The 14313-nt window shown below is 41.9% G+C and overlaps 1 protein-coding gene across 1 annotated transcript; it reads right to left on the bottom strand.

Moving 5' to 3' along the window:
* Positions 1-482: 482 nt before the first annotated feature.
* LOC120511800 (alanine and glycine-rich protein-like) lies at positions 483-9091 on the bottom strand. Its single transcript, XM_039729327.1, has 4 exons — positions 9086-9091; positions 7860-8466; positions 6258-6363; positions 483-2829 (listed from the first exon to the last, which is right to left on the bottom strand). Exons 1-4 carry the CDS (start codon positions 9089-9091, stop codon positions 2826-2828), a joined length of 723 nt encoding a protein of 240 aa, XP_039585261.1. The 3' UTR covers positions 483-2825.
* Positions 9092-14313: the final 5222 nt, after the last annotated feature.

Genomic DNA, 14313 nt, shown 5'->3' with positions numbered 1-14313 from the left:
TTTACAGGAAAACATATTTCATCTTCCATGTTCAAAACTTTTATTATTAATTTTCTTATATCAATTAGCATTTTATCCTGAACCAAAATTCTCCAGTTTATTTTTGCATATAGGTTTTTAATTCAGTCCATCTGAAGAGATGCTGCAAGGGATAACAAGTGTTCAACTTACTTTGAACAAGGACAGAAGTAAAGCTGAATACTGATACTCCAGAACTAAGAATCTTAACTCTGTTGTATGGGCATTAAACTCCACAAATCACACAATCATAAAGGCTGAAAAAGACCTCCAGGGTCAAGTGAGTCCAACCTCTGGCCAATAATCACCATATCAACTAAACCACAACACTACTAAAATGTAGTATAGTAAAGACTGGTACATTTTTCAAATAAAATTGAACTTTTTTGCTTTGGGAAGCCATCAGGCCCAAGAAAAAAACATAAATCTGTCCTTCTCAACACATTTTCCTCACCAATATTTCTGTTATGCTTCTGGAGTGGCATTTGGCCAGCATTTTCTGTATGGGATTGCAATTTTTCTTCATTTTACATATTAATAGCCACATTCAATCAAGCCCAAGATACTCTTCTGCTTATATTGTGTTTTTAGCAATGGCTGAGAGCAGAGGTCTGGGAAGAGCACCAGGACAAGGAAAGCATGCAGGGATGGACTTTGAGATCCCTCTGCAGCCTTCAGGCACTGGGCTCTGTGTTCTTCTAAGCAGGAGTTGATGCTTTTGCATCAGTCCACACCCAGATAATCCTGCAGTGTGTGCAGTGGCTCACAGCTAAACTATGCACCATGGAAAAAATACCACCTCTTACTTGCTCTGAATCTGCCACTTGATAATTTTATTTGATCCCCTCTGGGTCTTGTTCTACAAGAAACACTTAATGAGCATTCCCTGTTCTTTTTTTTTTTTTCCATTACACTCCTATATAGATTTTTATCATTTTCATCTTTAGCTACTTCTTTGCCAAGCTGAAGGTTCTCAATCTGTTTAATTTCTCTTTATCATCACTGCCACCCATTTTTAGTTCTCTTATCTCCCTTTTTTCCCCTCCTCAGTCTTCCTTTACACCCAGGACTCAGAACAGCACTCTGAGGTCAAGACAAAAGCACAGGCAGTTTACAAACTGGCATAGCAGACTTCTGCTCTGTGAGCCATCTTTCCCTAATTTTTCTTTTTTTTTTTCACTAATCCCAAACTCTTGATCAATGCTTGGATTTGGCATGATAAACTCTCTACAACATCACTTCCTTCCATGCTAATAAACTCAACAATGGCAGGATTGTTCTCCACCACATGCATTACTTCATAGCACCAGCAGCAAGCTTCAACCCCAGTTACTAAGCATCACAAGCTCCCTCTTGGGTTCTTCATAATTGGCCTTCATTTATGCTTCTCTCATTAACTTAGAATCATTCTGCACTCCAATGCATACTGGTGTTAAACTTAGCACAGATCCATGAGTAACTCTATCCATCCCTTCTGTTAAACAGGACATTTATTCATCTTTTGGCCAGCAGTCTAGGACAAAAAAAAAATTCCTCTTATGTCAGAGAAGTTTCATTTTGCTCAGCACCTTTGGTGAGTCGCTCTCACAAGACTCCCTGAAACCCCAGTGTACTGCATCAGCTAAATCACACTTACTCACAACCTCAGCAGTGCCTTCAAAGAACTCCACCAGACCCGTGAGACTGTTCTGACTCCTTCCTGGTACCTCAAACTCAGTCCATGAGTGCTTCAGTTTTCTTCTCCATGGTATTTACCAGAAAACTGGCTGGTAGGAGTGCCAGTCAAACTTGTCCTGTTCTTTCCCACAGGCTTTCTGGAAGACTTTTTAAAAACTGGCATCACCTTTGGCACCCTCAGCTTCACTGCTACTGTGAACATTGTCATCTCACATGCCTTTAGCTAAAGGTGCAACATGCTTTGAGCTCTTTTAGATGTTAGTTATCTACTGCACCATTGGCCATCCCATTTCTGATCATTTTCAAAGAACTCATGACACGTTCCTCTGCCTTTTACAAATTACATATCAGGCTTTAACTTGTTTTACTATATATTTCATGTTTATTTTGCATTAATTTCACCTTTTTAAAATTTTTGAACATCTTTTTCAGAGTATCTTTCTGTTCCCTACATTATGCTCAACCGTGCTAAATAACGCTCAAAACTTTTTTAAAGAGTCAGAGAAGCAGTTTTTAAGAAATATGCATTTTTTTTCTGAGCTCTCCACAACGGCTGCAAGCATTTTATTCTCTTGACAGCTCCTCTTACCAGGCTGTCCATAGGATCCCTAATCAGTGTCCTGCTCAATACCTTCTCTGTGGCAGATGTGGACTGTCAATGACTCACTGCAGAACGAAGCCATCAGTCCCTCCATTTTATATTCCACTCTTCCAACATTTGCATAGGAACACTTCCATTTTGGCCTGCCTGCCTGTCCTCCTGTCTAAATAGGACCTAATTTTCCAGCAGTCCTTGACTGTTCTCTAGATGACCTTCATCAACTTCTGCCCAACATACTTCACCTACAGCCAGTGTCACCTTGACCTGTGTGCCTTTCCTGCTTTCCCTCATGCAGAACATTGGGATTGCACTGCACACTGATGCTGCACAGCTCTTTACTCTTCACCTTTTATCCAGCAACTCATGTGCTGCTTCCAGCACTCTTCTGGTAGCCTTTATGTCACCAGCACTTCTCCACCTTGAGCAGACAGCCTGGACTCCTTTTGCTGTAAGCCACTTTGTGGTTTGAAGGTTACCAAATGCTCCCTTCCAGCACTGGTTACACTCCTCAGCAGGAGATGTCTCTGCATCACCTGGAACCAACACCACACAATGGAATTTTTAGAGCAAAAGGACTCTTGGCCATCACCTGACAGCAAGGTCTCATCTACAGGATGAGTTTTTTTGGACATAATTTCAGGGTCATTGATGTCCTGCTGCTCATGGAATCCCAGTGGCAGCCTCCCTGGAGACAGAGGTGGGAATACCTGCCTGGAGGTTTGCTTTGCACATTTGCATGTTGTGACTTTCACAAGAGTTCAGTTGCATTAATCTGCAACGAGCATCTTGCAGTGTCATAACTATCCCTTTGGTTTAACAGCTGCATTAATACTGTTGAGGGCAAGTAAATGCTTCTTTTTATTTTTTTTTCCTAACTGGAGATATCAACCTCTAGCCTGAGAAGCCAAAGGGTTTAGGCTAAATAGCCTCAGACACTCCTTGTGTTTTACGCTCTCTCATTGTATTCCACTGAAATTCTCACTTTGTGTCTCTCCCTCCAGAGACTTTGATTCAGACTGTCCTCATCCTCCTGGAAGACACTGGTTTTCTAAAACTCTAAAACCATTCTAGTGGTTTTCTAAAAATCCATCTTTAATACTGGACTGGTTTGTGCTTGTGAAAGTGTAAAGTATTTATTTATTTTGTGCAATGTTAATAACTTCTCTGCCTTCCATTCAGCCTCTTTAATCCATTCCTCAGGTTCCCACAAACCATTTTCAAGACAATCCACTGAAAGTAAAGAGGAGTAAGAAAGTTTAATTTTTCTTGTGTAACACTCTGGTATCATTAACAGACATTTCCCATAACTGCTGGGCAATCATGCTTTATAATCTAACAGATCACAGCCACTTTATGACAGCATGAAAGGACTGATTGTGCAAGCCCTTAAACACTGCTTCCCTAAGACAACAGAACACAACCAGCCACAACTTTTAGCTCAAAACAGAAGCACAGAGCTGTTTTTGAAGATGCAGCCTCTTCTGCACTGTTGAGGGGAGCTGTACTGACAAACACACCCTTCACCAAATCAAAGAGTATTCTTCATAACCAAGACTTGCTGATTCAAAGTGGGACCTCACGCGTTTAGATTCCAAATTTAGATTTCTTACTATGAATTCTACTTTCAATTACACCAAGTCTGCTGCATTTTGATGGCTCTGATGTACACAGCTCTCGACACAAAAGAAGTCTTGAGAGCTTCCACACACACACACTGTCACTGCTGTATTTATAGGCAAGATGCTCAAACATTTGCATTTTATTGTAAGGGGTAAATTGTGCCATACAGTACAGAAAAAAAATTCAATACCGATTCACAAAACAGGCCTGATTTTTCTGTTGATAGAAAATGGTTCTAGTTCCCTTTCCACCATCAAATCTAATTTAAAGTAACCCACTGTAGTGCAAATACATCAGATACTTAGTAATCTCCTGTAATGGCAGGGAAATTCATCACAAATTGCTGAATGTTATGAATCATCTTGTGAACACATAACTGCCATACACTGAAAAAGGCGCTTTAACAAGTGATTTCATTCATTTATGTCAATACTTCATAATTAGCACAGAGAAGTGTCTGTAAATTGAACTCTTGAGCATCACACTGCTTAGTTACCATTTTTTTTTAAATATTTTCAGCACTTGATGTAATGGAAGACCCCATTAAAATTTTGTGCCAATGACAAATGAGATTTTCATTTTCTCTTCCAAATGTGTTAGCACAAGCTAATGAACTCAATGTTTAACAAAGCCATAAGCATATGCTGACCTGTACTACATAAACAGTTCAACTGACTTGATCAGGGATATTAATGCGAGTTTTTGATGGATATTTAAACCCCGTTGCTCAATAACATACAATAATAAAAGAACTGCTGGTTTATGTGGAAGTTAGTGCTGATGCTCACTCAGAAGTAACAGCTGACAAGAAAAACATGACAGCCAGATGCTTAGAAGAGCTCTCTTCTGCACACCAGCCTGAAGACCCAGATTTAGCCACCTTTTCATTTGTAATTGAAGAACTGTGAAAGCTTTGCAGGGTATTCTATCCAAGGCACAGAGTATTTTGAAAGCACTATGATGTACCCAAACCCAGAGATCAGGGTCTCACTATTCCCCAACAGACTCAGATTTTCTACAGAGACCTTACAATTTCAGGGCTTGAGTGCCCACAGAGCCACACCTGAACTACGGTTTCCTGGTCACTTCTTTAAGTGCTGAGCGGAAATAATTAATAATTTCTACTTGGATTCCATAATCTAAAGATGCCAAGCCACTATAATTTAACAGTTTAGTGGTGACAGCTGGTTGGTTGTACCCATGGGGTGCACAGCCTCAGCCCATTTTAACAGCAAAATAAATCATTCTCTTTGGAACTGGGCATAACTCAAACTGTGCCCAAGGCCAGTTCCTGCCTTCCAGCAGGGCTGACACAAGGTGGCTTGGCCATCCATGGGAATTTGCAGTAGAACCACATTCTCTCAGGAGCAGCTGAAAGGTTTAGACAAACTGCTCCCCTAGACCAGAAAAGGAAGTGCAAGACTATAAATATATCCATGATCACAGTGATCATTCCACTTTGACGCTTCTTACAAGGATAACTTCCCACTCATCAGTCCTAAAAAATCCTCAAGCTCCAGCTTTGAGTTTCTCTCATCCTCCATGGTTCCCCAGGAACCCTGGAATGCAGACCCATGGACTAATTTCCACAGGCTGTGCACACCAAACATGCAAGAAAAGCTTTGCCTTACTCTAATGTTGCTAATTGATGACCAAATAATTATTAAAATAATCTAGCGTTTCCCTGTGCTTTGAAATAGGACACCTAATCTTGAGCTCTTGTTACCTACTGCTTATTTTTACTTTTATTTCTTAATTGAAAACAGTGTTGTCTTTTTTTTTTTAATTTTACAAGATTTAACCCTTAAGGTATACATATCTCTACTGGACACTTATTTGAAATTACATGTAATTCTTAATTACATCTGAATTCTGAAATTTTCCTCACACTTTCAATTCTTCAGTGCTTTTTAAAAAACTTTACTGATAAGATATCCAAAACATCCAGACATGCAAACTTATCTCTTGCATCTAAAGTTTCTCCTTTCCAAGGATATCCAGGCCTGTAACTGCTGCTAGGTTTAGCAATATAAAATCTATTTATTTAAAGGGATTAAAAAAAAAAAAAAAGAAACTTCAGGCCAGTTAGTGTTCCAATTCTCAACAGTTAGAATAAACGATCAAAAGTAGGAAAAATCCCACCTCTCCTTCCATACTGCCTTCACAGTATTTTTTCTCCTTTCAGTAGTCAAATATAGATTTTTCCATGACATTTTGATTAGGCTCTTACTGTGAACACATTAAGTGATAATTGGTCCAAAAATACTTATTGAGCCAGGAATATCAGAATACAGTAAATACCAGGAGCACCATAGGCAGCTGTATGAATCACTTCACATACCTGTGGTTTTCCAGGTTCCTGTGCTTAGTCATGAGTACACTCTTCACATTCTCGTACACAGAACACAATTTCTGCCAATTTTTGTTCTTGGCTTCTACACTGCCACCTGTAGTCACACAAGAGAAATTAGCAATATTTTATGCTGCAAATCCTATTAGCACAATGTTTCAGCTCACTTGTTTTTCTAGACAAACATTCTAAAGCGTTCCCCTTTTGTAAAAGGTGCATTTCAATACTCAAACCAAGTTATTTCCATTTTTCCCTTTAATGCATTTGAAGAAAACAGAAAGAAGAATTACCACCAAACAATCCCAATTCATTTTAAACCAAGGGGACATTTAAAACTCTCAGACTCAGATTTTTATTTTATCCTCTTGCTTGGTGGACACATCATAACCTTGACAGAGCAAAATGACTTCTAAAGTGGCAATGCAAAAACATCTGCACTTAATTACTTGGTAAATACAAAAAATCTAATTGGATTTGTTCTTCCACCTGAAAAATGAACGTAGTTTTACAGAAACATAATATCCATGCTCAGCTTAGTTGCCTTATATAGGTTATAAGGAAATGTATGCAAATAAAAACTGTTAGTATTTGAAAGATTATCTCATAGAATTAGCAGTGATCTTGAACTTTTTTATACAATGAAAAGCATTCAATTTATTCCAGGCTTACTGCACTTTGAGCAATATGCCACAGATCCAGCCAAATCAACAATTTACAACAAAATAAGACCTAAACACAATATAGCTGGAGCCCTCACGTTAATCCTTCCCTGAAAATGTGAAAAAAACCAGAAATCTCATGCCTTCCTGGAAAAACCAAAGCTTCCTGGTGCTCAGAACACGGGTTTCACCGAATAGCGAAGTTTCGGAGTACAAGCTCCGGGGGGAAAACCTGGCTTTTGCACGCACACGCCTTCTCCTTCCCTCCAGCTAAGACCTGCTCACCATCCCTGGGAGCGGGCGCCCGAGCGCTCCCACCTCGCGTCTCCCGGGAAAAACGCTCCGGAGTCGGGAGCGGCCAGGACCCAGCTCGGGTCCCCGCAGCGCGGGGGGCTCGGGGCGCCCTGCGCTGCCCTGCGGCGGCGACACCCGCAGAAAAACCTCACACTGAATGGAACAGAAACCGAAATCAAACGCGATTTCCAAGAACAAGCTGGTCTTAGAAAAAGAAGAAAAAGAAAAAAAAAAAAGAAAAAAAAAAACCAAAACAAAAACACCAAACAAACAAAAATAAAAAAAGAAAAAAAAAACCACAAAACACCACAAACCCGAAGATGACAGAATAAAGAAATAAAATCCCCAAGCGCCGGCGAGGCTACCCACGTCCCGACGCACGCGTCCAGGTAACCCTCTCGCCTTCCCAGCGGACGGGAAGGCTCCGCGGGAGCCCCCCGGGACCGGCCCCCATCCCATCCCATCCCAGCCCGGCCGCGGCCGCTCAGGTGCGCCGGGCACCGCCCGCTGCCCGCGGCCCCGCACCCCGAGCCCCCCCAATGCCCCGACCCCTCGCAGCACCCCCGAGCACACGGGCTCCGCCGGGACGCTGCCGGGCAGGGTCAGCGCTCCGGGGAGCGGGCGCTGCCCACCCACCCACCTGCGCCGGCCGGGCCGGTGCCGCAGGACGTGGCGGCGGCTCCTCCTCGCCAGCGCTGCGCAGCCCGCGGGAGCCGCGCGTCCCGGTGCCGGGATTCCTGCGGGAGGGAGGGCGGGCGAGGGAGGCGGCTCACGGCTGGGCACAGCCTCCCGCTCCCCCGCCGGCTCAGCCTGCCGCCAGCCCCTCCAGGCACGTTCCGCCGGGCGGACCCGCAGCGCGCACCTCCGGCCCCTTCCCTTTTTATCGCGGGGCCGGGGCTCCCGCCGCCGCCGCCGCGCTCGCACCGCCCGCCACCCACCTGTCCGCGCCCCGGAGCCGCCCCCGCTCCGGCCCCGCTCACCGCAGCGGCCTCCGCCAGCTCTGCGGGGCTCTGCGGGGCTCTGCGGCTCCCGCAGCCGCCCGCGGGCTCGGGCTGGGGCTCTGCGGAGGAAAGGGAGGAGGCGGCGGTGACGCTCCCGCGGTGGCCGTGCCGCGTCCCACCTGCGCCCGCAGCCCCCGAGCGCCGGCAGGTTCGCCGCCCCCGCGGCGGGGAGGCGTTCGCCAGGCGCTGGAGGAGCTCCGGGTGCCTCCCCGCTCTGCCGCCCGAACGAACGAGGAGTCTTGGCCGCTACAAATAATTGGCGTGCTCAGGAACGTGCTGGAAGCCCAGTTGTTGATGGGTCTGTGACAGCTGGTGTTGAGGGATAGCCTGGCGGGAGGCGGTAGGGTCTTAAAAATGTGAGTTGCGATGCTTAAAAAATTCGAGGAAAGCAGCGGGTAAATAGAGAAAAGTGTTAGGAAAATGTCTGTGCTGTAACTAAAACTGCAGCTCAAGTTGAGGTTGTGCACATGCCATCTGAGCTCTCGCACTGGTGGAAGAGCAGCACATCCTCATGAACACTTCTCTCGTTCTCTGTCTTTTGCCTGGTGTGTTTGCATCTTGGAAACATATGATGCATTGAAATTCTTGAGTTTGTATCTTTTTGTTCAAATGGGTGATGTTGGCATTGAAAGTGTGCCCTAGCACAACCCAGAAGAGGAGCGCTGGGAGGAGTTGAGTGCATTGGTGCAGCGTCACACCAACTGATACCACTTTCCAATTTGTGTAATCAAAATATACTACATTCGTTCTTCCCACAGCAATAGATTCCACTTTGTTTAAGACAATCTTTACCTTTCCCAAATGTTTTATTCTACTCCTAATGTTTTGGGACCCAACCTTTTCAAGGTAAGCCAGAAATCCATACAGTCATGTTACAAACTGTGATATCACCCTGTAGTCTAGACATGTTAAGAAGTAAGCTACAAAAATAAAATCACTTTTCTTCATCTAGTCTTCTGCAGAATTAAGGCTATTTTCGGTTCCTCTTCTTACATCTCATAAGTGAGACGCCAGACTACCTGAATATTTAATGAGTAGTAAACCAGAAATCCGTAAAAGTAGCAATTATAACACATGTATTTTGATAGCAATGTAGACAGGTCCTTATCTGAGAAAGTTTGTACAGTTTAATTCCATTAGATTAATAAACAGCAATTACATCTAATCATATCTGCAGCCATTCCTAATGTAAAAATACCAAAATCAAATAAAACTTACACTAAAAAAAGTATAAATTAACCCAATAATGATGAGGATAAGAGTTGATACAGGCATGTAGAAATTGTGTTTTTAATCTACTTCATCCAAGAAAACACTCCTGGTCTTTCCCTTCAAAACCTAGCAACCTAGTGGCACACTGGTACAATAATTCAGAAAACAATGTGAATATTGGAAACGGTTGTGCCATGGCTCTCCTTAAAAAAGCATTTGTTAAACACCCAGAACAAGCTTTTACAGCTGATAAGTGATAAATTTTGTTTTATCTCTAGACTGTATGTTTATCCTCTTGAGCTTATGGTACATGAGACAAAGTTGTTAAGTTTTTCAGTTTTACCTCCTCACCTAAATTTCAATTAAATGCAACTATCAATATACCAAGAGTTACCAACTGGTGAATATCATATGAAATTCCATAGTTATCTGCAGTGAAGTCTGCCCATGACTTCCAGGACTGTGTCTCTTCAAACAGTACCTCAGCTATAGAAACCACATTGACATGCCTCCAGTGCAGAAGAACTCATTTTCCACTCAGCCCTTCATAAACATAATGTTTTGTCAACAGGTGTCTTTCCTATAACTGTTACAAATGTATTAAATGTTGGTAGGAAGTTCTTGTCTTTTCACTGAAGCATGGCCAGTGCAACAACTGTTCCATCTGCAAAAGAAGCCATTGTTCCTTTCAGGTCTTACACAACACTGCTGTTAAATCTGGCCCATCACAGGAGAAATGCTCTCTCAATTCTTATTTTCCAACCATGAAAATAAGCATTTGGTCACTTAATAATGACTATTAATCAGACACTATCATACTTGCCTTGAGTGTGTGAGATGAAGATAATTAGATCAGTCATGCACAGACCCTTTCTTTCACCTCCTCTCCTCTATACCACCCACCTCCCAAGCAGTTCTGCCTTTTTTCTTCAGCAATTCAGGCTTGGAAGAATAAATTCCATTGTAACAATGATTCAGAGACAAACTGAAAGCCAAGTGAAATATTGTTCTCCCAAATCTGACAGGAAGACTTATAGGATGGAAACACCCAGAAGATAAAATCCAGTTCTCTTATAATATGCTCCAGAAAGCATTACTTATCACTGTCCCCTCATTCCCAAAATATATGCATCAACTAATGCGTTGCTGTAGTACTGAAAATTTCCAGTTTTCCAGATGATGAGCTGTGACTCAGTACTCCTACTGATACATCTCAATGCACCATCCATTTGTTTTATGTGCTGGTAGATCATCTCACCCTTTCCTTCCACAAAAATTTACTAAGAACCCTCCTGTGTCTGCAGGTCTGATCTGCCACACCATGTCCTGCCCCATCCACCTGAGACCAGATCAGGTGAAAGCTCTTCTACTACAGTATTTCTCTGGTCTATCTCCTTGTTTCAGTTGCTACCAAGTGTGTTTAACATGCAGGTCACAATCTTAAACTTTCCAGGCTGGACTACACCCTTGTTTATTGTATAGGGAAATCTGAACAGTGGGCACAGACATCTTTCACTCTGTGTCAAGGGAGTTCATAGAAACTACTTTGGTGAAATTATTTTTTGTTTTCTATACATGCAAAATCCCTTCTAAGAGTCAGTGAGGTGATGAAGCAAATTTTGGTCCATTTATAATCAAAAGAATGACTTCAGTCTACTCTAAGGAAACCAGAATTTGGCATAATAAAGCCAACAGCTGGTTGAGGAAGAATAACAGTGTGGGCTCTTTGATGTTCACAGATGAACACCAGCAATCAGAGACTGAGTTAGGATAGCACATGATATTTCTGAGTAGTAGGAAGGAGTTAAAACCATTTCATAAGCCCATTTATCAAGAACCAATTTTAATATAGGAAAATCATCCATTGCCTGTAATAGCGGCAAAAAAATATCCTATAAAACATTTAGCATGCAAGAATATTGTGATAATGAGAAATCTGTGTTAAACAGTCCTTAGGAACTATGCAGAATGTAGTGCAAGCAGCTGGACAGTTTTCCTGATTTCAGGGAGTCCTCTTGCCTCAATTTGCTATGTACACTGAACATCAGCATGGAGCAGTGAGGGTATTTTAATATCTTCAACTTCTGTCAAAGCTCTGCAACATTCCCCAATGGACATCAGAGACAAAAACAGGCAGAGCTATGGAGTAAAAATACAGTTATAGTTAAAACTGTTAATTTAGTTTTAACATCTGCTTAGAGACATTCATTAGTTCATTAGTGAGCATGGAAATTTACACCAGAGAAATTCAGTGTTGGGGAGGAGAGTAAATGCCCTGACATGGGATTCAGAAGAGTAAAGGAAATGAGCTGGCAGTGGGAAGGAATTGCTCATGGTGGTAGTGGGAGATGTGTGGCCAGACCTCTGCAAGGGTAAGGAAATGTTATAATCCTGCACATTACATCTAAGCAAACAGAACTACAAAGGCTCTGTCTCCAGCCAAGCCAGAAAATCCAGGAGGCAGCTGATCAGCTCCCCCAGAACAAGTTCTCCCTCGAAGAATCTGCTTTAGCTGAAATCATTGGGAATGAATAACAGTTGCCTATAACAACAACCAATTTCCTCACGTTACATCTTTCCTCCTCAGTTAAATTATCATCCTTCTAATAATAGGACCATCAAGAGCCTTTTTCTCCTTCTTTGGAAAAGAATAGCTGAGAGTTATGTTCAGTCATGAAATGTTAACAAAACCTGGACAGCATTTTAAGGCAATAGGCTGTTTCAATTTGATGGTGTTGCAATCATTCCAAACTCCTTGTTTTGGAGTTACAAAATCTCCAACCATCAGGACAAGAAAATGAGATTTTCCTTCACATCAGTTTATTCGTTACCAACTATTTCTGGTCTCTACTCAATGAATATGATAATGCCAGCAACCATCTAACTTGAGCAAAGTAAGGCTTGAGTGTCAATTCCATGGAAACACAATCATTTAATGAAACTCTCCTGCTTCATCTACTGTGCTTTAAAGTATTTCCCTTGCCATCTCTGTAGCAGGTTCATGATCAGTGCTGCTTGTTAAATAAACACATAGAGTAGAATCAGTCTCATTCCTTAGGATGTCTTCACCATTTCTCTGCCCAAACCCTTGCATGTTCTTCTCCAAGTGGATTTCATTAGATCTCAAGTCACTTTCTTCCCCCCTAAGGAATACATTGGTTTGCTGCAACCCTCTTTAAGAAGAAGCCAAAAAGCAATACAGTTTACATTTAGACTCCAATACAGGTTAAAAAACCCCTCTATTTTTCACCTAAAATAGAAGAGCTCTGTTCCTACAGACTGGGAAATCATTACAAATTTTTATTTGCTTTAAATGAATTGTAGCTAATATGGGCCTACAAATTAGATATCCATGACCACATAACTACTGGGAAATTTGTCCCTTTTTGTCTACATCAGCCATTGAAGCCATTCATTAATCTGTTTTCTAATGCAACCATTTCCCTGGACCAAACCTATTTAGAGACACCACTGGTTATTAAAAGCATTTGCAATAAAACTGACATGCATTTCTAAGAACCACTGCATAAATCAATATAATTTCTTAATTGGTTAACCAAATAGCTGCCAGGCTAATGAGTCACACAGAATCACAGAGAATCACACAGAATCACACAGAATCACAGGGTTGGAAGAGACCTTCAAGATCAAGGAGTCCAATCCAGCCCTGACACATCAACTAGCAGGGTACCTGCAATTCTCTGCAAACATCCCTTTCTCCCTGATGACACTTCTTCAACCACTACACAGCTGCACAGGAGGAAAAGTTCCAGTGCCCCTTTTTCTGCTCCCTGCAGTCATTTCAGCTCATAACATTTCAACACGTGGACTGTTCATTTTCTAGTCATTTGGATCTTTTTAGAATATATTCTTAAAACTTATTTGTGAGGGCTCTGTCTCTAACTACCCATGCAATATATACATTTTTAAAGTGAGGGGTTTATAACAGCAATGAATAGGATAATCAGATGACTGACTGCCTAAGGAAGAATTGTAGACTATCTTGGAAAGGAAGCACTGGAGAAATCACAAATTTTATATATGCAAGTGCCAAACCTAATTATGGGTCAATTTGATGTAAATAAACTCCAAGATCTTTCCATGATAATACTCTGAACTCACAGGTTGGGAAATTGAGTTAACTCCAATGCAGTGTTATCACTTGTGTGAGAACTAAACACTTATTGAAGAGACACCTTCAAGATATGAGTATCTGATGCTCCTAAATGATAAGAATAAATATAAAACATTGAGCTAGAGAATCTAATAGAACTCTTGCAGCTGGGGCTGCATTTCAAATGATAAAATACAGCCTCCTCACCAGCAATTGTTTCAGTTAGTGGAAACAGTTTTGTCAAATATACAGTGTTTTGCCAAAAAGAAAAGGCACTGATACAGCTTTCTATAGTTTCCTACTGGGTAATTTGCCACTGTTTGAGGCAACACAGAATATATCTGAACTGTCTTTTCCCCTCTGTAAATTCAACGTCATTTACTGGGTTTTAAACTTTAATGTAGCCCGTTCAACAAGGAAGAGTCAGCCACAAAGTTCAGGTTGTGACTTGAGTCCCAGTTTCCCCAGAGTCTGCTGAATGAAGCACCTTTGGTTTAGGATCCTCTTTAGACTTCATTTCTCCTATTCACAGTCAGGACAGGGCACAGAGGGAGGTGATAACTCCTATTTTGCTTCTGGTCAGGTTGAGCCAGGGTTGCACTCCAATTCCTGCTTACTTTGAGAGCTGAATCCATGAAGAAAATTGACAGAGCTATGGAAAATTGTATAGCAATGCTACCTAAACAGAAGCTGGACTTCAGATTTAAGAGGAGTGGCCCTTTGCCAATCATGGATTTTTTTCTTTATTTCTCCATGCTGAAGGGGTG

This window comes from Passer montanus, unplaced genomic scaffold (assembly GCF_014805655.1).
Source record: "Passer montanus isolate IOZ18808 unplaced genomic scaffold, ASM1480565v1 scaffold69, whole genome shotgun sequence".
NCBI classification, from domain to species: Eukaryota; Metazoa; Chordata; class Aves; order Passeriformes; family Passeridae; genus Passer; species Passer montanus.
This window is presented reverse-complemented; position numbering and strand designations above follow the sequence as displayed.

Bases quoted from the DNA above. Each gene is read 5' to 3' on its own strand.
- LOC120511800 (XM_039729327.1), bottom strand. The intron at 6,364-7,859 runs GTGGGTGGGTGG...GTGTGACTACAG, and splicing joins CACCGGCCCGGCCGGCGCAG to GTGGCAGTGTAGAAGCCAAG.